This window comes from Podarcis bocagei (assembly GCF_964188305.1).
Source record: "Podarcis bocagei genome assembly, chromosome: 2".
Classification (NCBI taxonomy): Eukaryota; Metazoa; Chordata; class Lepidosauria; order Squamata; family Lacertidae; genus Podarcis; species Podarcis bocagei.
Genome location: NC_138126.1, coordinates 90,199,740 through 90,223,234, shown reverse-complemented (window position 1 = coordinate 90,223,234; position 23,495 = coordinate 90,199,740). Strand labels below are relative to the sequence as shown.

General features: G+C 43.4%; 1 protein-coding gene across 3 annotated transcripts in view; it reads right to left on the bottom strand.

The window, feature by feature from the left end:
- The window catches only part of STXBP2 (syntaxin binding protein 2), a 41,291-nt gene extending 20,933 nt beyond the window's left edge, over positions 1-20,358 (bottom strand). Inside the window, exons 1-2 of one of the 3 annotated variants that reach the window (XM_081185788.1) lie at positions 20,201-20,286; positions 17,854-17,994 (exon numbers count right to left, since the gene is read on the bottom strand). Coding sequence is in view for 2 of the 3 variants with exons in the window: in XM_081185787.1 (XP_081041913.1) it covers positions 19,802-19,976 (175 nt within the window). In the remaining variant the exon portion in view is untranslated. Of the gene's footprint in view, positions 1-17,853; positions 17,995-19,801; positions 19,992-20,200 lie in introns of those variants that run through there. The other 2 variants (XM_081185786.1, XM_081185787.1) reach the window with 2 other exon arrangements.
- Positions 20,359-23,495: the final 3,137 nt, after the last annotated feature.

The window sequence follows — 23,495 nt, the reverse complement described above, 5'->3', positions numbered from 1 at the left end:
GGTGAAGGAAAGCTCTGAATTAGCACCGAGACAACTACTAGATGCAATTAGAATAACTGGCTGACTCCTGGGCTGGAGAGTGATAAGCAATGCCTCTGACCGCCCCAGTGTAGACATCTTCTGTGACATTCAATAAGCAGAGTCTAACTTTACTGTCCACGCAAGACAAAGTGGATTCACATGCCCTGTGGGGGAGCCCTCTGAGCAGCAGTTTTGAAGGCAGTAGGAGAATTGTACCCCTAACCTGGTGGAGCAGTTAGCTTCCAGGTTTCGGAGGTGCAGGGGAAAGATGTGGAGTGAGTAGGAACATAGGCGTCTGCCCTGAATAGTATCAGACCATGGCTCCATCTAGCTATCTACATATACTAGCTGGGAAAAGCTCTCAAGACAGGTCTTTTTCTCAGCTCAACCTGTGGACTGAACCTGAGATCTTTTGCATGCAGAGCATATGCTCTTCCCACAGAGCAACTGCCTTCCTCATTTCAGGCTGTCTGAGACCAGGGTATTTAAGAAAATGGCCTACTCCCATATGGATATGTCAGGTGAACCAGGGGAATGGGGCGGCATCTACCAGGGGCTGGACCTTTTCAGTGCTGGTGCTTCAAGTATGGTGATTTCCCCCCTTATCAGCTCAGCTTGTGTCATATTTAACATCATTTAGACACCAGGTGCTTTGGAAGAGTTTGCTGCCATTAGAAAATACTGCTTGATTGCTGCTTTATCACTGTTTTAAGCACGCACCGTACTTTGAAAACATTTTATTCAAAAGCTGGGTCAGAAATGTTTTAAGGTGATCGGATGAGTCCCCTAACACGACATTTCCACTTTATGAATGGGACAGAAGTCAGGCGCATCAGTCATCAGGAAATTAAACAGGCGCTTCTCTCTAATTGGAACACACTCTGCATTCTCCCTCATTAAGTGTTCAGTTGGTAACTTTTTTTTTTAAACTTCCAAGAGCCTTGATGCCGAACCAAGAACTGCAGGTGTTCGCACTTCTTCAAAAGTTATACTTTGCGGTCATCGGTGGGAGAGAAGCAAGGCTCACTACAGATAGTTTACTGGCAATAAAGATAACAAATCATGAGCCTGACTGCTCTCTACAGAGGACTGGCAGGTGGAGAGCCAACAATGCCCAGAACTGCAATGTCAATACATCTTTGTTGTGCTCCAGCACTGCTCACCAGCTATAGGTAGTTTTTTCACTAAGGGCTGATTCATACATTACGGGCACAGTGTGGTGGTTGATTACCTCTGCCTGGAACCTACACTGCTCTGGTGATGTCTGAGCAAACAAACCTGGGTGGGTGGAGGTGGATCACAGTCTCCAAGGCCAAATGAAGAGATGGAGGGGACTGGCAGACCTACAGGCCAAAGTTTGTTCTCACTGCTGTAGGCCATGGATGGGGGAACTGTGTCCCATCTAGATACTGTTGGACTACTCTAGCTATGCTGGCCGGGGCTGATGCAAGCCGGAGCCCAACTCTGCCTGGAAGGCCACTCATTATCCACCCCTGACCTAGGCAATAGCCAGTCAGACAAAGTGAGGGGCAGACCCACTCTTTTGGTAAAGGGTCACTGCCAGCCTAAGAGCATGTGATGATCACCGAGATAAAATGGGGTCAACTCTCTGAGCCAGACAAGCTAAAAACAAAAACGGGTCAAAGTTTTCTAGGATCATCTATGTGATAAATGCTGCTGACGAACACGGGTTACAGTCATAAGGCATAAGGAAGTGATGTCCTCAGTGGGGAGGTAGCCTGCACAAAATGACAGAAAACATAAAATGCTTCTTCTGCAGTAAAATGATCTTCAGTACTCCAGTTCAACTGACCTTATCCCACACCTTATCTCCCTCCTTGCAACACACTAGTTCATCCATGGCATGGGGGGGGGGATGGGGAACAAGAGCAAAGAGTTCCATTTTCTAAACTTACTCTGATCTCTTATAAACTGACAAGTCTCCCTCAGGAGGCTGTGGACTCTCTTTCCTTGGAAGTTTTAAAGCAGAATTTGGATTGCCATCTGTCATGGATACCCGGAGAGTCATGTTTTAGACATAAAAAAAAAGATTGTCCAGGATTTTAACTGGTTTTATATCTACTGCCTTTTTGTATTTTTAATGTTACTACGATTATTGCTTTTGTTTCTGATGTTTTTGATCTGTTTTATATTTGTTTTATGGTTCTCTTTTGCAGGCTATCCTGAAAATCTAGATTAATAAAATTACTTTTAAAAAATAATGGATGCTTTATCTGAGATTCCTGCATTGCAGGGGGTTGGACTAGATAACTCTTGAGGTCCCTTCCAACTCTACAATTCTATGATTCTAAGTGGCAGAAGTTTCCCCCCGGATTAACCAAAAGCGCTTCCTGTCTTAGCAACTGCACACCAGTTTAAATCGGATCTCATGAGCTGTAATGCTGATAAACCTGATGATTCACTCAAAATCTAAACCCAAAATTGAATTAATGGATGGGAATGAGATATGGTATCCTTTCTTTCTGACAATCTCTCTCTCTCTCTCTCTCTCTCTCTCTCTTTCTGTGTGTGTGTGTGTGTGTGTGTGTGTGGACATACTAAATCCAATCTGGGGTACTAAATCCAAGACGCCTGAAACCGATGCCTCTGAATTAGTGTCACATGTTAATAGAGTGCTAAGTCTTTTTAAATTAGACACTCAAGGTGCTTTGAATGCTCCACGTACCCAGCCCAAAACCACATAAATGAACACAAACACAGTAACTGGACAGGTTGAATTAAAAAGAGTAACTGGTAATACTTGTTTAAAAGAGTTGTGACAATGAGCAGGGAAGAAAACAAGGCTATAAAACTACCAGCTGTGACAAAGTGAAAATTCTTTGGAGGAATCCAGCTGCCAAACTAGAGCACTGACTGAGAAATGGCAGCGAAAAGTACACAAGGGGGCAACCAAGTCAGAAAGACCCTGGATATGCCACCGGCCACATTACCATAGACAATACAAATAAAATGGTTCTGCCTCAGAAACCATTCATTTAAAAAAACAACAACCCAGGCATATACTAGGGGCTGTGCCTCTGCTTGCTCTGCTCTCCAGCTCCTTACCATTCCTGCCACATTAACTCCATGGAGCTTCCCCTTCCTATCCCATGCAACTATTAACCTTGCTTGTCCCCTTCCCAGCCACATTTCTAAAGCCACTTTTCTATTCCACAGCCTTGTTTTGCACCCATTTTCACCTTCACCCCCATGTCTATGCCTCCTCTCTTCTTTTCTTTGTGCAACCCCACCTGCATGGTAAATTCATGTATTTTCCTCTTCCCACACATTGAAATTACTAAGCATCCATCTCATCCTTTGCTCAATTATGAATCCAACTTTCCCTATTTTTCAGATCCTTTCATGTCCCTGCTTTCATCTTCAAACCCTTTCCCCGTGCCTCCTACTCCTTCCTTTTTCTTTTTCTTTTTTGCAAGCCCCCTTTCCACCTCCACTCCTTTTACTCCCTTCTCTTCCTTCTCCTCAATTTCTCAATTTTCCCTTGCGCACAGGACACCCCCCAATTTCCGTGCCTCGTCATCTCTCCTATTCTGCAGCCCCTTTGCGCGCACACTCCAGGCTGTATCTTTAAGATGAACAGAATCATAACAGCAAGTCTGTCAGGGCTCATCCACACTTCTTTTTGTGCTGGGTTTCTAGGTACAGTCATGCTTCATGTTACGTTCTTTCAGGTTATGTCCCGTGGCGACCCGGAAGTACCGGAAAGGGTTACTTCCGGGTTTCACCGCTCGCGTATGCACAGACGTGAAAAATGACATCACGTGCATGCACAGAAGCGGCGAATAGCAACCCGTGCATGTGCAGAAGCGCCGCTGCGGGTTGCGCTCTTTTCATGTTGTGAACGAGCACGGGTCACGTTCGCAACCAGAGGTACCACTGTACAGGTCTGGGCTTCACAGGTCTATGTCTGAGTGTGGTGTTTGTGTGTGTGTCCCAGTGCTTCCCCCTGCGTTTTATTGCTGAATCGGCGTGGCGGTGGGTATGGCAGACTGTTTTAGAATGCTGGCTATGAGCTTCATGTTCTGAGCAGGACAACGCCATAACACTTCAGGAGGGGCAAAGCTGGGCAGCGGGCAAGAGCTGAAAATGAACAGCACAGAAGGCATACACAGCTGGAGAGACTTCATTATTTGGATAAACTGTGGGTGGTCTGTTTCATGCTCCATGTCAGTGGACTATGTGCTTGTGAATCACAATCTTGGTGTTATGAAGACAAGAGGCTCAGGGCAGCCAAGAGGCTAGACTAGAGAGACAGTGTAAAAAAGCAAATCACTTTGGACAATTCCTATCAGCATTGGGTGAGAAGACTAGGCCAGTGAACAGTTGGGGCTGGGGAGCATCTGGTAATGGAGGGGGTGTGTGGGGAGTGCCGAAATTTAACACAAGCAAATGCATATTAGGATCAACTTCTTATGTCGACCTTGCGGCTAGGTAATTTGACTTTGGATACAATTATCTACTGTTTATTCATCTCATCTATATTGTGCATCTAATAATACGCCACAGGAATTGTCATTTAATCAACTACTTTGGTATTTGCTACTGATTAGAATGTCTGCTGAGAAATACAATCCTTTAAGTGTGTTTCAGGCTTGTAAAAAAAAAAAATTCCATTTTGTTTCATGACTGATGCTTCTTCCCTGACAAGAAGCTAAAACTCTTCTGGGCTTTCTGACGCTATGAGCTCACAGGACCTGCTTCAGATTCTGCTGTCTTCCCCCATGGTCTGCAAAGTATGCCCCCGCTCCAAACGTGACCCCCAAAACACAGCACTCTCCCTTTGCAAGATGAGGTCCATGATACCCAACCCTGGGCATCCTATATATTAAGAAGTGCCCTCAAAATGGGACTTTCTGGCAACAGATTGGCCCTTTCGACTTCAGGACCGTACATGGTAGCATGGATCAGATGCAGGATGGAAAAGCAAAGAAGGTGACTCCCCAAAACTAATCCGCCCTTCACCCTTGCCCTTTATTTTTAACTACGCCACATATGTCTCTTACTATTCTTGAACAGATAATGCAAGTTACAACCAAAATCACAGCAAGCCCTTGTGATACTAATTGTACATGTCAGAGAAATTATCATGAGCAATCCTCTTTCAAACTATCTTCTATGCAAGAGACACACTGCCCATTGCACACAAAGTGTTTCTAGTAAAGCAGGGAGGGAGGGAGGCATTCCAAACGAGGAAGCAGTGGGTGTGGTGCTTAACTCTTTCCCCGCTGGCCACTTCCCCCTCTGAAATTCACTCCTCATCCGTTTCCTTTCCTCAGGGTTCAAAACACAGGTAAACACATACTTGCAACCTTATGGCTGGGAAGAGGAGAGAGGGAACAAATGTAGGAGGGGGCTTGGAGTAGAAAAATGACCAATTCTCATCCCTAACCTCCAACTATGGGCTCATCTCAAAGATGCATCAAGAAAAACAGTCACACAGACAGCTACATGCAATTTGTAGCTTGTTTCTAAGCTACAGTTAAGTCCTTGTTTGAACGACGTGGAGCAATGGAAAACTGTTTATGTCAATCATGCTACTATAATTAAAGAGCTTCTCTATTCTTCTATTAACCAAGTTTAGCTTCAACTCCAATCTCAATTAGCTCAGCTCTGCTATCTGGCAGTTTCCATTCCACACCTGCTTTATGAGAAAGAAGGGAAGGTTGCTATCATACCAACACCTGGCAGCTAGCATTGAAGTGCTTACTGCATTAGGCAACATGATAAGCAGAACAGAACAGAACAGAGAACTAGTCAAACTGGACCTTTTGGAGTATGAAAGGCATACTGGAAATGCTCCCATTCCTGTACGATCAGTTTTAGATATCACCTGCTCTAGACATGTCCCAAGGCATGGTCTGAGGGCACCTGATGCAGCCACCTTGCTGAAGGTAAGCAGGTCTGGGTCTGGTCAGTGGTTGGATGGGAGACGTCTTCAGAACCTCATGTGCACAGCTTTTGAGTTCCACAATGGAAAAATATGTAATAAATAATGCCATCCCCACCAAAGGCACTAGCTAACTTGCTACAACAAACAGTTTTCACAGAACATAAGATAGCAACATAGCAATAATGGCATGGACACTGTCCACATAGCAAATCAGGGAAGCTGAGACTTACAGTTGCTTTCTCCAAGGACATTTTCAGATATTGCAAAACCAGAATTGTTATACTGGAACGGAATGTCTCCAGAGTGACCTATAATCATCTGAAAGTGATTATTGCTGGACTAGAAGTGTAGAGCTACATTTTTATCTGCTCAGTCAGTTATTGCATACACAATGCAATCCTAAACATGCTTACTCAGAAGGAAGTTGGATACAACCAATAGAATTTGGAAGAAACTAAGTTCTACTCAGGAGAGACCTACTGAAATTCAAGGATCTAAGTTAGCCATGTCCAGTCATTTAACTGGGTATGTTCCAAGTAGGACTAACACTGTATACCACCCACTGGAACTTACTCTCTGGTAAGTATGTTTATAACTAGCCTGACAGTTCCAGAATCATCCCAAAATAAGTATCTGTTCCTTGTTTGTTGAAAAACAAATGCTTTTTCAGGTGACACAGTATCTCAACAGGCAACAATGACATGGAACAAAGTTCTAGGAAGCAGACACCAGAAGCCAGTTGTTAAGCCAATGGGAATCTAACCAATCAGAGTGTATTCGTCAAACAGAACCAAGTCAGAAACTAAGAACCACACTGACTTTTACAGGCAGACTGTTGAAAATTGTGGCCTTCCAGATACTATTGGATCTCAATTCCCATCAGTCCCAGCCAGTGTGGAAAATGGTCAGGGGTGACAGGAGCTGGAGTCCAATAACAGCTAAAGAGCCAGACATTCCCCACCCCTGACTGGATGTTAGAAGGGAGACAAGAGAGACATATGGCCCTATGGGATGTGTGCATGTGTAATACAAAAACTGATTTACCTAGCCTCCCAGAGGCAATTTCTACTCTCCACTAGTGGATATCGTTGCAAATCTGTTCTATTCCATATGATGTATTCTTGTCCTGATCCAAAATGTTAAATAATAGTAAAGGTTTCTATGGAAGTCAAACAACTGTCTTCATGGGGAGTGCAAGTAATTCAAAATCAGCTCAGCAGGTGTCACTGACATAATCATGGACTGCCATTCAGAAGTAAAGACAAGTGTGAACAATGAGAGATCCCTCTCCACAGAGACCTGACCTTGTAATGTGGTGACAGAAAGTGGCCTTCTCAGGGAAAGAAGGTTTGGGCAGTTTTCCAACCTTCCACCTCAGTAGAAAAGAAGCCTTGAATCCACACAGAAAGCAAGTTCCTCTAAATGAAACACATTTGTTTCTCTTATGTCTTTTAGCCACAAAGACCCAATCAAACTTTTGAAAATGCAAAATTCACATAGCATCTTTGAAAAGCAACCATGCCTGGGAAACAAGAAGCACTTGTATGTAGACTGAAATAAAAGGCAAGAGGCAGCCTGGGTCTACTCCTAGTCTGAGAAAGTGCTAGCATAAGACAGAGATACGAAAAGGGGCTTAGGCTACAATCTGCACACACTTATCATATTTTTCACTCCATAAGACACACTTTTTCCCTCCTAAAAAGTAAGGGGAATTGTCTGTGCATCTTATGAAGCGAATGCTGCACGGAGGAGGGACTTGTAAGCAGCTCCTGTCCACTTTGCTGCTTTAAAGTGAGCCACAGAGGAGGGAAGGAAGGGGAGCCACGGCTCCCATCCGTCCCTCCTCCGTGGCTCACTTTAAAGCAGCAAAGCAGGCAGCTCCCCTTCTTTCCCTCCTCCATGGCTCGCTTTAAAGCAGCAAAGCGGACAGGAGCAGCCCACTTTGCTGCTTTAAATAGTTTAGTACAACATTTGATTCAGAATATTTTTTTTCGTGTTTTTCTCCTCTAAAAACTAGGTGCGTCTTATGGTCAGATGCATCTTTTGGAGCGAAAAATACTTTATCTGGAAGTGAGCCCCACTGAACTCTACTGAACAGTTCCAAGTGCACATGAATAGGATTGTGCTGTAAGGATTGCCTGGCACATGAGAGGCACCAGTGCCATCACACCAGCGTCATTGCACACGCATGGTGGACTGATGATGCAGAAGTTCATAATGCACTAACAGCTTTGGCAGAGAGCACTGCCAGAGGATCACCCACTAACCCTGCATAATCTACCAGGAAACACCTTGTAATTGCAGATGTCCACAACATTTGGTGCCAAAGATCTGAAACTATTAATATAGCACAGCTATTTGCATCCCAACTAGAGGACAGGGATGACAACTGTGGGTAGTGGAGGAAATGAAAGGTTTTGCGTATCACATCTAGCTTCAATTATGGGAATGGGACAAAATTTCAGAAAGTCTGAAGGCCTCATTTCTCCAACTTCTACTTTTAAATCACAATTGAATAGAATTTCCAGAATGTGACATGGGGAGACTGTCCACAGCCTTGCAGTGTGAATAACATCACGGAGCATATGAAAGAAGCCTTTTTTCAGCTGAAGGGAAGCAAATTGATACTACAGTGAAAATTCAAAGTGCAGCCACTTATGCAGCATATTCTCTTTCCTTGGGTGTTTTCAAGAAAGGTTGGGGACTGATCTGTTAAACATGTCTTTGGGAAAGAATGCTTTTTCTCTGAGCCTTTTAGTAGCTGATATAATCAAAAACTACAAAAAGCATACCTTATAAAGCAAGAGAGAGCATTTGTTGCCAAGCGACAAAGGAGCAAGTTGACCCCACAAATCAGCTTGCAAGTACAAACACTCAGTACAGTCCTTAACCCAAGATAACAAACATTTGCAGACAAAGGGCAACACCCTGGTAAACCTTGGACACTGTGTCAGGATATCCAAGGTGCATATATAAACGTCCCCAATTAAGAAAAACAGAGAAACTACCCCAGACAGAAATGTAAGAAAACTTCCTTGATCACCAATTCTCTTCTCTTCAAGGTGTATGAGACCAGTAAAATAAATTTTGTCTCACAGTGAATCATCACAAAGGAACAGGCCAGTCTGGCCTGCTTGCTGCATCTTACAAACACTTGCTTTCCTCATGTCAGGAAAAATAACCCTCTTACAACAGTGCCAGCCTTGACACGCAGTAACAGCTCTTGCTATAAACATCTAGTAACCAATACTATAAAGAGGCCAGTCAAGCATCTCAGTCCAAGAAACCTTCATTCACCACCAGTTGGGAGAGCGAGCAGGCTGGACGTCTGTGGCCTTGAAGCTGTTTTACAAGTACAAAAATTTCTCTCTCCACCTCCTCCTAGCCTGCCCACCGTTAGGTAATAATTACCAGGCTACATGGGCAGCAAGTCTGGTGAGCTGCCTGCCCTGAGGGGAGTGAATCAGTATAAAATCATTTCACATGCCTACTTGGTGCGCAAACTAAGCTTCAGATTTATTCTGCAATATCAGAATCAAGTACAGGCACTATGCAAAATGGCCTAACTATGCCTTCATGGTGACGTCACTGGATTTAGTCAGAATATCACACTTCCTGCTTTTATTTCTATTTTTGGACAAGTCCAATTTTTATACATATTAACATTGTGACTCTTTGGCATTTATAAAAATAAAGACCCCCCCCAAAAAAAGTTTAAAAGGGGTGGGGGTCACAAATCTATATTTAAACATGAACACAGCAAAAAAGCAAAAATCCAGATAAAATGTGTTATAACTTAATCGATATGACTCAAGAACTGTATTGTGCACTCCAAGGGGAATATAAAAATAGATCAAATGGGAAACAGCTACCTCAAAGATTTTTCCAGGAGAGAGGCTTAAATTGGTGCTTGTCTTCCTTCTGATAATCATGAAAGCACGTTTTCGCCTAGCTCTGCCTGAGACAGGCCTGCTCCCATGGAGCTCTCCTGTAAGACTTGTGAAAACTAGAGTAATTATTTGTCGCTCTGCTGGCAAGTTAATCCAGCACTTAATAAGCTCTCATATTTCTCAGTCTCATTTGCTTTTGTCCTTAAGGGGGGTTCTGCTCAAAAAACCATTCCCAGTTACCCACTTGCGACCATCTTGCTGAAACAGTTCTCTTGCCAAGTACCACTGAAAGAAACCAACTGCATTTAAACATTCACACTTTTTCAGTTGAGAAAGAGGCCATTTTGTACTTAACTAGTTTTGAGACGGGCAAGGGGGAACCAGGCCTGGCTTCCACACTGAGCACAGGAACTCAGCAGAACAGACCACCCCACCCCACCCCCGTACAGATACTCAGCAGCTCAACTAGAATTTTCCATTCTTGACTCAACTAAAACAGGCACCTATTACTTATCCAAAATAAGTGCCTATTTACATGCACATTTCACTGAGAGAGTAATAAGATTCTGAACCCATAATCCCCCTGCCTAGAGTGTAACAAGTGATTAAAAAGTTCAAATAAAAAATAAATTATCAAGCAAGCAAGCCTCTACACAGGCACCAATGTAGGGCAGCAACAGAAACCCAAAGAAAGTTCTTTCATTTCTTAGTAGTGTTCAGAATACTTTCCATTTGTGGCAGGAGAAACGGAAAGCCTGATGAAATGATGCCTTCTCAGTAAATTTACACATGATAGTGGCTTTCACACTCCATGAGAGAGGATTCAGAAAACTAGCAGGCTGTCAACAATGTGTGTCTTCAACTAAAAGGTGTACAAGGCATTTGTTAATGTGGCTCCTGCTGCATTGTAGCCTTCAGCATTGTACTGTACAATTCAGCAGAACTGCTAGAATAACAAAAACAAAACCAGTTTGCAGTTCTGGGAAAGTAGGCTTGAAAGAATGTATGCATGTTAAAAATCTGAGAAGCCCAAGGGGAGATAAGCGATTACAGCAGCCAGCGGAGCGGCTTTCCTTGTCTTCTCTTCTTCCTGCACCTCTTCCCAGATCTAGCACCCAAGAGCCAATGAATGGTGGCAAGAAGAAAACTGATCTTGGTCTGGGGAGTTCCAGGCCTATAATGCCCACTTATAATGTACAGGGTGGTCTTGGGACAGTTGCCACCTCTTAACTGATATTCTAGGGAGGAATAGCAGTACGTTTGGGACACTATGTTTCTTACAGAAAGGATGAGGTGCTAAATTATGCATGCAAAAGAACAAACTACACATACACACACCATTTTTTGTGGGGGGAGGAAAAAACTGGCTTAATTTTTATGATTTATCCAAGCTTCAGCATTTCTTGGAACAACTGATAAAGGAACAGGCTATACTCAGTCCTGATTACCGTTCTATTACTTTTGAGTACCCAAAAATTATAAGCTCTAGATTGCAGCCACCCTTCGCCAGCCTTGCAATATTCATCCCAGACACACTCAGACATTAATGATGGAAAAAAAGGTTTGACCCTAGTCTGTGGGGTAAAAGAATCTACATTCTAGAAGAGCATTTAAGTGTGTTCATAAGCACCAGTGTGTAATATATAAAGAGGTTGCCCTTGAACAAGTTTCATATCTGAAATGTAACAAACTGTTCTCCTTGCACCACTTGAGGGATATTTTTCTCCCCCAGCCCCATTTCTCTCTCTTCTTTGGTACTGATTATTTTGTTCCTCTGGAACAAAGTCCAGACTCTTCTAGCAGAGTCTGGACTTTGAATGTTACCAGCTGAATGAAGAAAGACATTAGTCTAAATATATAAACTGCCCATGCCTGCATTTGCATATAATGTAAGCTATGCTTATAATTGTTTTATTGTTAATTCTTAATTATATGACTTTGTAGAATCAGCTTATAATGGTCTCATCTCATTGAGATGAGATGTTTTGTTCTGTGTTCTATTATTAAATTTATTGCTACTGCTGATACTTATTTTTTATGAGCCATTGTGGGATGGACTTGAATGGAAAGCGGCACAGAATCAATCAATCATAGGAACAAGCTACTATCAGTCTCAATCTCATGCATTCCCTTCTCTGGTGTTGAAACAAGCCTGCTTCATAACCCAAGATGTCCATGGCTGCCTGGTGTGGATCTACCATATGTTGAAGCCAGTATGTGATATTGTCCAGTAGATCTCCACTTTGGCCCATGTCATACCATTAAAATGCAAGGCAAGGGTATGTACGCAACAGTACTTTCCAGAGCTTTTGGTCACAAATTAATATTTTTTTAAAAAACTTTCAATTCACAGCCACCCTTCTCTGAACAAGTCTATATGTTAGATGAATCTGGAACGAATAATTGCAAGTAACAACCCCTAATCTTCCATCACAATGGAGGGTAAACCAACAAATTCCAAGCAAACCCTAGGCTTGGGTGGAAAACTTGGAAAACATTGGCGATTATGTTCCACCCTTCGCTTTTGTGGTCTGGAATCAAACAACAGCTCGACAACACAAATCCAAAACTAGATAACGAGGTATTACCCTAACAACAATCTTCATACATCACTGGAATTTCAAGAACTAAAACGACCATAGCTGAAGAATCAAGTTATCCTGTTAAGTGCTTTTACACATGGAATCAACCAGCTACTGCTATTTGTTTTTCTACCTCAGAGATGAGGAACTGGATATTGCTGGACTGTAACTGCCATAATTTGTGACCATTGGTCATACATGCAGAGACGGATGGAAGTTGGGAAGTTCACAGGTTCCCATTCCCTGTTCAGACAAGTCCCACCAACACTAATACTGCTTTTTAGCTAGTGCTCCTTCTGCAGTTACTATTTTCAAATCTCTTTTTAAAAAAAAAAAAAAAAAAAAAACCTTAGATGGTTGCCTGTAGACAAGAACTGCCTGCAGGTGCCAGCGATTCTGTTCAGCATGCAGATAATACAGTGGCTTGTTACAGTGAGATGCATGCAACTCTAGGGAGACTGCAGGCATGACTTCATGCCCACTACTAGTCCCAGCTACCTGGGAGTAGTGGAAACATGGGGGTTGAGTAGGAATCAGATTGGGCAGGAGCAGAGATGAGGAGCAGCCTAATTCCCATATATGTGTGTGTGTGTGTGTGTGTGTGCGCGCGCGCATGCTGTTTTAACCAATTTTCTTTAAAAGAGGACAGATAAATAAAATGGTGAAGTGGGAACAAAACAAACCACATTTCTGAGAATCACAGCGGGAAATGGCTAGAAATAGGGCTGAAGCCATCAGTACATTAGGTGACCTATTTGAATCTATTAAATGGCTGCATCACAAATTAAAATAAGAGCCTCTTAAGTGAGTCAGACCCTTTCCTGCTGTGGTCACCAGGACCTGATTTATTTTTGCTGCTCAATTCTTCTTGTAGCTCCCTCTATACTGTCCTGCTTCTGAAGGATTTGAACAGAACACTCATGCAGAGTTAAGCTAGAGTGGAGTTGTTCTGGGCAGGCAAAGGGGAGAAAACACACACAGGTGACCTTAATGTCCCTTTAAAGTAGACTGCAACACAATGAGAAGGGCAGAAAAAATGCCACAGAGGCTTTAATATGAACAGGTTTACTATGGTTGGAGTCATCAACATGAACAGGTTTACTATGGTTGGAGTCAACATACAGGTTGAGGATTGAAGAAGAGGCCTGTGTACATCACTGTACTTCCAACTCAAGCCCACTGCCTCATTTCATGAACAGTGTTAGAAATTAGCCAGGCACCAGGCGTGTTTTGCAACTGGTGCAGGTTCAATTGTGACCATGTAGAGATTTCTAGATGCCAGGCTGGCGACTGACATCTCCAACTGGCTGGCCTCTCCAGCTTTCCTAAGCAGGTTAGCAGAAGAACTTATTTATTGCCTTTATATCCCACCTTTCCCCCCCAAGGAGTACATGGTTCACTCCCCTCCTCAGTTAATCCTTGCAATGACCCTGTGAGATAGGTTAAGAGGCTGTGACTGGCCCAATGTCACCTGGTGAGCTTCATGACTGAGCGGGACTTTGAACTCTGGTCTCTCAAGTTCTAGCCTGACACTTGAACCACTACACCACACTGGCTTCCTTGAGTACTTTTGCTATGGGGCAGCTATATAAATTAAGAAGGTAAATAAATATGGGGAAAGCAAAATGTCACTTAGGGAATGATCTGAAGAATTTCCCTTGAAGCTTGAATTTGTTTTATTCTGGATTGTTTTATTTGATGTTTTAAACCACTTTGAGATTTTTTTCCTTTAAAATATAAAGTGGTACAGAAATAATATGAATAAAATAAATTTTTAAATCCCATTGGAAAAAAGGCACCTAGACATTCTAGTTTGGCGACCACAACCTAAGTTTAAGGTGCCATTTGGTGATTAGTTTATATAGCTGAGATTCTAACACTGTCCATAAATTTGGAGACAGTGGACTGCTTCTACCTATAAGAACCTCATACCGTGACAATCTGGTTAATTTCTAGAATGCTGCAGCAGATTAAACAAACTGAAATGGATTGCCCCAGGGTTTCCAGTCACATGAAGAGCACATTTTGGACTGATGGTTCCCAAAGTGTGTAGGCACCACTCCCTGAGGGGCAGTGGGATTACGGACTAGAGCAAAACACCTTCCTCACATTGTACTGTTGATTGTTTCATTGTTGATTGCTAAGTCCGGAAAGCCAAATGCTACTGGTGAAGAACTCCTCCTACCAGCAGTTAGTGAGGTTCCGAGTGCTGTTTTGCATAAGTCACCACACCATATAATTAAGATTATTCTTCTCAGCAACAATTCAGTGCAAAGACACCTAGATGAAATGGCTGAGAATGTTGAAGAGACATTGTGCAGCTTACTGAGGACAACAGAATTCACATTACTGCTGGATGAGTCAATTCCGCCAGGCAATGAATCTTTGCTTCTCGCTTATGTGCGCTTTATAAAAGATGAAAGTTTGGCTCCAGAGTTGTTATTTGCAAGGCAAAGAGAAACAGATACAAATGGGGAGTCAATATTTCTTATTAACTCTATTCAAGCACAATATAGGCTGTCTCGAGTGACACCAATTTCCATATATATCTGAGCTAGAAGAGAAAGGTGGGATAAGAAATGATGATCTGCAAGGTTATTTTACCGCCTGGATATACTGCATATATGTTTGAGTGATTTGGGGATGTTCTTTTGGTGGTAATTCCAGATTGGGTGATAAATCCATTTTCAGATACTGAGGAAGTTGGGGTAATGGAGGAAGAACTAACCAAGCTACAAAATGACTCTGAGCTGAAGTCAAAGTTTAAGAAATTGTACAAAGAGTTTTGGTTACTGAAGGATTCTGCACTATGAACAGTAGTTAAGAAACTCACTGTTGGATTTGCAACATCATATTTGGTGGAACATGGTTTAGTGTGGCCATAAAACCTGTCACCAAGCAAAGGAATCAACTCCAGATTCCTAAGCACAGTGATTTAAGACTCCTGTTAAGTGACTTTAAACCAGACATTTGGAAACTGGTATCACTTCATCAAGCCCATCCATTGCACTGATGAGTTACTGAACAGTGAAGTAGTTACTATATGTGGTACCTCTTAAGACTCTTGTTAAATGACTATCAGACTTTGAAAAGGAAATTCATGAATTCTGCTAAATTAATTAAACTAAATAGCTCAAACTGGATTTTTAATAAATATGCAATTAATTGTTACTTTTTGAATTTTATTGTGTTATTACCTTCCTTAGTGTGTTGTGGAAACTGCTATTCTGAATAATGCTTTTAATATGGTAGGGTAGGGGGAACTGGGAATCAGTTTATGGAACCAAGGAGGCAGTGGCCCAAAAAAGTTTTGGAATCAATGCTCTAGATGCACAGAATGGCCTTTCAGACCTTCACAGTAGAACACACAAAGGTCACAGAATCATTTATCAGATAATTGTGAAGTTGGAAGGGACCACATGGGTCATTTAGTCCAACCCCCTGCAATGAAGGATTTTTTTGCCCAAAGTGGGGCTTGAACCCACAACCCTGGGATTAAGAGTCTCATGCTCTACCAACTGAGCTAATACCAGCTTATTAGGTGTGATCTCACTCCTCTTCCAGATGTTAAGTCTATGTTTGATGGAGAAGTTCTAGAATCAGCCACTCTTTTGGAATTTGTAATACTGCAAACTTAAAAAAATTAATCAAAATCTACGGAAGATCTGCTCAAACTAACAGAGTTAAACAATGCCACGCGGTTATGCTGTTGAACTCAGCAGCTCAAGCTCCATATTCTGTTACTACAGTGGTGCCCCGCAAGACGAATGCCTCGCAAGACGGAAAACTTGCTAGACGAAAGAGTTTTCCGTTTTGGAGGTTCTTCGCAAAACGAATTTCCTATGGGCTTGCTTCGCAAGACGACAATGTCTTGCGAGTTCCTGCTGGTTTTTTTTCCTCCCCCCCTTTTTCTAAGCTGCTAAGCCACTTATCAGCTGATCCGATCAGCAGATAAGCCGCTAAAAGCCGCTAAAAGCTGCTAATAGCGCTAATCTGCTAATCCTTCAATGGGCTTGCTTTGCAAGACGAAAAAACCGCTAGACGAAGAGAATCACAGAACAGATTCTTTTCGTCTTGCGAGGCACCACTGTACTCAGCTACTTATACTGTGGTTGTATGGAGTGGAAGAACAACAGTTCTCGTTCTTTAGCTACTGGAGACTAAAAGCCATCATCAAATCCTTTGAGAGAGACTGAAACTTGATTTAGTGGTTATTGCACCAAACTCTCACCGGAAGCAAGCAGATGATAACTATTCTGAGGACTCCGTATCACATACCTGTTATTCTTTTGCAAATGGAAGTAGTGTCTCAAAATAAGAGCCCACCTGCAAATTCTCAGTTATTGGCTTGACATTTCAGCAAAGGAAGAAACAAGACTTACAAAATTATTATCTTTAAGAGCAAGCGTAAGCAGTCTAGATAACGACTGTTCTTAGCAGTGAAGGCTTCCCCTTTACTCAGAACCAATTCACACTTCAAACAACAAGTATGTTTTATTAAATGCACATCACTTTCTACAGCAAAAAAGTGCAAAGGGAAGATATGCATTTCTAAACATGCAGTGACATTAAGTAATTTTAAAAGTCATGTCTATGATACAAACAAAAGTTCTTCAACTGATTGACAGCCTTAATAATTTGAAACGTTCCTTTTCTTCCAGTAGTTATCACTGTACGTAAGCCATGAAGAATGAAGGCTATACTATGCAAATCTACAAGGTTTGGCTCTCGGCAGTTTTTTATGTCAAGTGCGCAGAGCACTGTGATTCTGGTAGTTGCTAGACTTTAGTAGATTTAATAAGTGTTAGAATGAAACCGTTGTCAGTAAATTCAAACAGGAAGAAAAGGTCAGAGTCTCATAATGCTCATAAACCACCACCATCATCATCTCTCTCTCCGCAGAATGAATGTATTAGGTCTGTTCACATATCCAGTAGGAATGAAAACAAACCTAAATACATGTCTTGCTCACATTGCACTTGAAGCACTGGAATTTGCTCTGGGAAGGTTCAGTTAAAGCCCCACCTCTCCTAAGGACTCATTTTGTGGCTTCCAGCAAAATTCTCTTTCTTAACCTCAGGTCCCTAGTTGTTAATAGCAACACCAGTTATGTATCTTTCATGGCACTATCACTAACAATAGGATTTTGTAAGACACACTTCTAATTAAGATTGCTTCATACTACTACTTGTAGGTGAATTAGGAAATCTCCTGATGTTTCCTTAAGGGAGGGTTTTAATTCAGTCAGTCTCCATTCATCCATTGGGAATTCAGTGGCCTAGTTGCTACATACAGGGAGCAGGGGAAGCTGTCAGAATTTGAAGAAGTGTGCATGCACACGAAAGATCATACCAATAACAAACTTAGTTGGTCTCTAAGGTGCTACTGGAAGGAATTTGGTTTGTTTGTTTGTTTGTTTCGACTAAGGCAGACCAACACGGCTACCTACCTGTAACTAGAATTTGAAGGGCAGGGGTTCTAAAACAGTAGTAACATCCCACAGATTATCTTTTCCATGTCACATTTCTATGAAGTAACACTCATTTGCTGCATCATGCATGGAATAACCCAGTGATGACAGTCAAAGCACCTGTAAGTATTAGAGTGTGCAACAGTTTCAAGATTAGCCAATTACTAATACAATGCTTTAATTAAACACCATCTTGGGGTGCTCGCAGGCACAAGCTTTCTTGCATAAAGTCATTAGTTTTATGCATTTAGTTGCTTGCAGCACTACAATGGAATTCTACCTGATTCTCTCTCTTGCTGTACCCCACTAAGAAAACCTCATTGGACAATGCTTAAGAAGCAGTATATAAATTACTGGAAAAAATAAAATAGTAATATTTTGGCTCCACACCATTATCTTTGGATTTATTTAGTTTGATCCTGTTTCCTGTCCACCCCAGTAGGCAGAATGGGATGATGGGATGGGTCCAGAATTCAAATAATTTGTCTCTGCTATCACTCCCCTCATTCCTCCCACTGAACCACCTGTGTTTTCAGAGCTTATAAACAAGTGTTTCGAACACCTGCATGCACTCCTTTAAAAACAACAATACAGGCCATCAGAAGTGCAGAATGTTAAGATCTCATAATTCTCACTGACCAATGCAGGAACTGATTCACCCTCTCTCTTTTCCAACCCTCTCCACACCTTTGCCCCTCGCCACTGCAAGCAGGTAGGGATTAGTACCCAGAGGGTAACATCCATAAAATGCAGCCACTTTGTGTAACAAGCATCAAAAGAAACTACAAGAATTATTAGAACAATCATTCATCTTCTCTCACACAACAGTTGACTAATAGAGACAATAGTTTACTTTACCTTATTTCAGCACATTTACATAAAATTAGCATTACAAGCTAACTGGTTCTGTATCATCTGCCTTGATTAAATCTGGTCTTAACCTGCTGCCAAACAAGAAATCAAGAAACTTATAGCCCACTCTTAGGATGTTTACTCAGGAATAAGCTCAAGGATAATTGTGCATAGTAGGACTGTAACCTAAGAGTAAAACCACCCTTGACTGTTCAAACTACTTTTAATTGTAAGGAATTATCATACAAATGAGGAGTAACAAGCACCTTGGCCAATCCCTACTGTTGACAGAAACTTTGGGTACGATCTATGATGTTGTTGTTCTTACAACCTGTCCCAGTTTCTGTTATACCATCAAGCATCTCACTGTAAACAGAGTAAACTGATAACTTCAAGCAGACTGGAGTAAACTGTGCCACTCTTAAGTTGCTACAATTCAGGGAAGGATGCTGCCAAATTGTGAAAGATTTAGCAAACAACTGTGAAGAGAAAGCAAAACAAAGGATACCAGGGCAAAAAAACCCAAGTATATTTAGCACAGGAAAAAAGATAAACTGAGCAGAGAGGACACATTTTGGCAGTTTTCAGATATTTAAAAGATCATCATCATGAAGATGGAGCACGATTACATATTCCGAATAGGCACTAAAAACCAGACAGAAAGAAATGCTTTTAAATGATAAGACATAATGTTTAACTTGTGTACTAAGGGTGGCGGAGGTGGGGGTGCATCCTAAGAACAGTTTAGTGCTGAAACTCTTTAAAAGATAAGGAGGAATCTCTTAGAGAGGAGGGTTCAGTGACCACAGTTAGAAGATTACATTAGCAATGCCTGATCACTTAATTCAGAATAAATGGATAGAATCAGAGTTGGAAGGGATCTCCCAGGGTCATCTAGTCCAACCCCCTGCAATGCAGGAATATTTTTGGCCAACGTGGGGCTCGAATCCTTGACCCCCTGAGATTAATGAGTCTCATGTTTTAGTGTACTGATGGTGCACAAGGGAAGAATACGAATACTTCAGACGGCACTGCCTAGGAAACACCAACCGGAGTTTTAAAGCCCAATTCTCACGTTCTAGAAGAAGAGAGTCGGTGGCCTGCCCTCGCCAGGGAGTGCTGCTATCACCGAGGCACCTGTGACTACGCCAAAAAGCGCAGAGATCTCGTGTGAGGACCCTCCCCCGGAAGACACAATATGAAATATGGGGGGGGGTGAGGGAAAGAGGGGGGCCAGCGGCGTCCCCCATCTTGACGGGGCAAAATCGCTCTCCGCGATTGCGTGAAAGGCTGTGTGACAGGGAGGAAACGACACCCTTTCATCCTCCCCACCCACCCCGTGAAAGCCAAGAACTGCGCGCTCTCTCTCAGGCGCGCGCACGCAAATATATCTGGATACACACATGGTGTGGGGCACGCGTGTCGTGCCCCCTGTCGGGCGAGCGCCCTCCTCCCGCCGCCTGTCCCCACTCACTCTCGCCCACTATCGCCTTCAGTCCCGCCGGCGCCATGACTCCCGCGTCCCACTTCGGCTCCTGCTGTCCCAGAGGCCAACACTTCCGCGTCTGCAGGCGGGCGGAGCCGACCTCGGGACTCGCCCCTTTTGTGAGCCGGCCTGCGAGAGGCGCACCTCGGGCGTGCAGGGCGGGGTGCTCCGCTTCCGCGCGGAGGGACTGCCCGAGCGCACCTGCGCACCACGCAGGCTGGTTCAGACGGCCAGCCCTGTCCTGGGGGGTAAGGCTGATTGTCTTTGTCTTCCTGCTCTGACAGGACGGCCGGCCCCTTGCAGGTGAAGTGCCGCCCAACTCCGTGCACGGGATCGGGCTACAAACCCGATGCCGGAACAGGATGGCTCCACAGACAGATGCACTTCGCGCAGCGGCCTGCGGGGCGGCGCCAGACAGGACGCGTGGCAGGGCGGGGTGCATCGCGGCGGACACGTGTCCAGGGGTGTCAATACTATAAATAAAATATTGGGCGTCCGGGTAAGCCCCGTCATGGGCATAGCAAAGCAGAACGGAGGGGGAACTGCCCCTCCTAAATCAATACAAATCTGATGATATGCCCCCCTTGCTATGGGTCAGGAAAAGCGTGAGGAAAAAGAATCAGTTCATCTGGTGGTTTCACAGGTCCTGAAATGAAGCAAAGGCAGGTTTTATTTTGACATTATTGGCCCAGATCACTCCCTATCACCCACAGGAAACAAGCTCCAGACATCTGAAGACAGCCCTGTTTAGGGAAGTTTTTAATGTTTGAAGTTTTATTCTGTTTTTAGTGTTCTGCTGGGAGCCACCCAGAGTGGCTGGGGAAGCCCAGCCAGATGGGTGGGGTATAAATAATAAAATAATAAAAAATATTATTATTATTATTATTAAGCTTCCCGCCTGCATATTCTGCTTAAACTTCTAAGCCCTTCAGTCGTTTTCTGCACCAGTTCATGACAGTGCAAGGCCTCAAGAGGGATCTCCTGCTCTTTGTAGCAGCAGCAGCTGCTGCTTCCGTATTTCAGTTCTTGAGCCTTTGCATTTCCTTGATTTTGCTGCAGCTTCTCCTGCCACTCCATCAACCAAATCACATTCACCACTTTTCTTCCTGCCCACCCTTGGGAACCTCCACGTTCCTGAAAACAGTGCAAGGCCCACTTTTGCAATTACTGTTATCTCCTTACCATTGAGATAAATGCTAAACTGAAGACTTTACTTCACTGCTTGGCCCCAGAAGGTCTATACAGTGGTACCCCGGGTTACATACGCTTCAGGTAACAGACGCTTCAGGTTACAGACTCCGCTAACCCAGAAATAGTACCTCAGGTTAAGAACTTTGCTTCAGGATGAGAACAGAAATCATGCTCCGGCGGCGCGGCAGCAGCAGGAGGCCCCATTAGCTAAAGTGGTGCTTCAGGTTAAGAACAGTTTCAGGTTAGGAACGGACCTCCGGAACGAATTAAGTACTTAACCTAAGGTACCACTGTACAGTATTAATCTATCCTCCCTTCCTGCTGTGGCACAGGATGCAAATCCGTATGAAGTACTTCGGGATGAGCACTTTAATTCCCCTATAAATGTGATTGCTGAACAGTACATATTCCCTTTGAGGGTTCAGTTACCAGGAGACTAGATCAATATGCAACTGCATTATGTGCATTGAGTGCTACTTGTGTTTTTGGCAACATATATGAAGAAATGATTAAAGACCAATTGTTCTGGAAACCTTCCAGACTTCAAGGGAAACCCTTAATAGAAAGGCAGCTTACTTTGAATGTAGCTGTTGAAATAGCAAGAGGGCTGAGAATACTCTTCACTGTGCCAAATCCAGTGCCGGATTTATGTATAGGTTAAGTAGGCTGAAGCCTAGGGCCTCTAAATCTAGGGGGCCTCACCAGCCTGCCCACTCCCCAGTGCCAGTCTCCCCTCTCCCAAAATTGCAAACCCAATACTTTATGTGAGGGCAGGACAACTCAGGCCTCTAAATCTAGGGGGCCTCGCCAGCCTGCCTGCTCCCCAGTGCCGCAGTCTCCCCTCTCCCAAAATTGTAAACTCAAGACTTCGTGCAAGGGCAGGGCAACTCAGGCCCAGCAACTATTAGACTTAGGGCTAGCTAGTGGGGTCTAATTTTTTGTAGGGCCCCAGTTCATCTGCAAAATCTTATAGATATAAATAAAATCCATCTAGATTGCCCTGGTGCAGGGGCCCCCTTGGGAGTGGCCCATGGGGCCCCAATTTGGCCCAATTGCTCCAATTGCCTTAAGGTCAGCCCTGATGAGACTGTGCAGGGGTTGGACTGACAAGCCATGCACCTTCTAGGTCCCTGGTGTCACCATTCAGAGTACAGACTCAAGGACTTGTTATGGAAATAAAGGGAGGGCACTTATTGGAAATCAGTTTTGTAAACTCTTCCCCCCAAAACCCCAAGACAATGAGCCCAGCCACCTTTTATTCACAGTCGCATAAGCACTACACTACAGGCATGGCCATAAACTTGTACGTTCAACTGCTGAAATATACACCCAATATGTAGCAATGTATATTTATGTTACTGCTTTATGAGTGAACACTGTGTTTTATGAATGGACTCTGTATTTTGTGAATTACCTAAGAGCCACCAATAGGGAGCTCTAGAATCTGACAGCTAACCAATCGGGTACTACCAAACAGCGACCCCTATTGCTGAAAGCAGGTAACCAGCAGGGAATGCTTCAGCTCAGCCTTTGCACTGTTGACTGAACATCCCCTGCTGTGCAGTTAATAGAGAAAGCTCGTAAATTGTATCCCTTCTAGCATTCTGGCCAACTCTATTACGTTGGTGTAAACCCTGGTGCACCAGAAGCACAGATTAGCAGCAAATAAAATCCACTCATACGTCAGCAACTCATAAGACTCGTCAACCAGTTCTTCCAAAGTCTTCCTAAATGATAAAGCTCCAAAATACAGGCCAAAAGAGAGCAGGTATTGGAAGAGTGAGGCATACAATGGGCGCCACTAGTGAAAAGGCCCTGCTGTGTGTAACTCCTGCCCTGTCATTTGATAGGGTGCCCACTTGCCCACCTTCTTGACATGGAATGCTCTCTGTTGGAGTCTCCAGGTCCAATACAAAGACCATAAGAAGGGAGAGCAGGGACCTTGAAGTTCCCAACAGCTGTTAAGCAAGCAAGCAAGCAAGCACACAGGTCACCTTTGTCACAATCAGGATGCCTATGTTCTGGCCAGGCCTGCACCCAATCTTATTTTTGTACAATCCTGTTTGTCCTCAGTAACCAAAATTATATTATC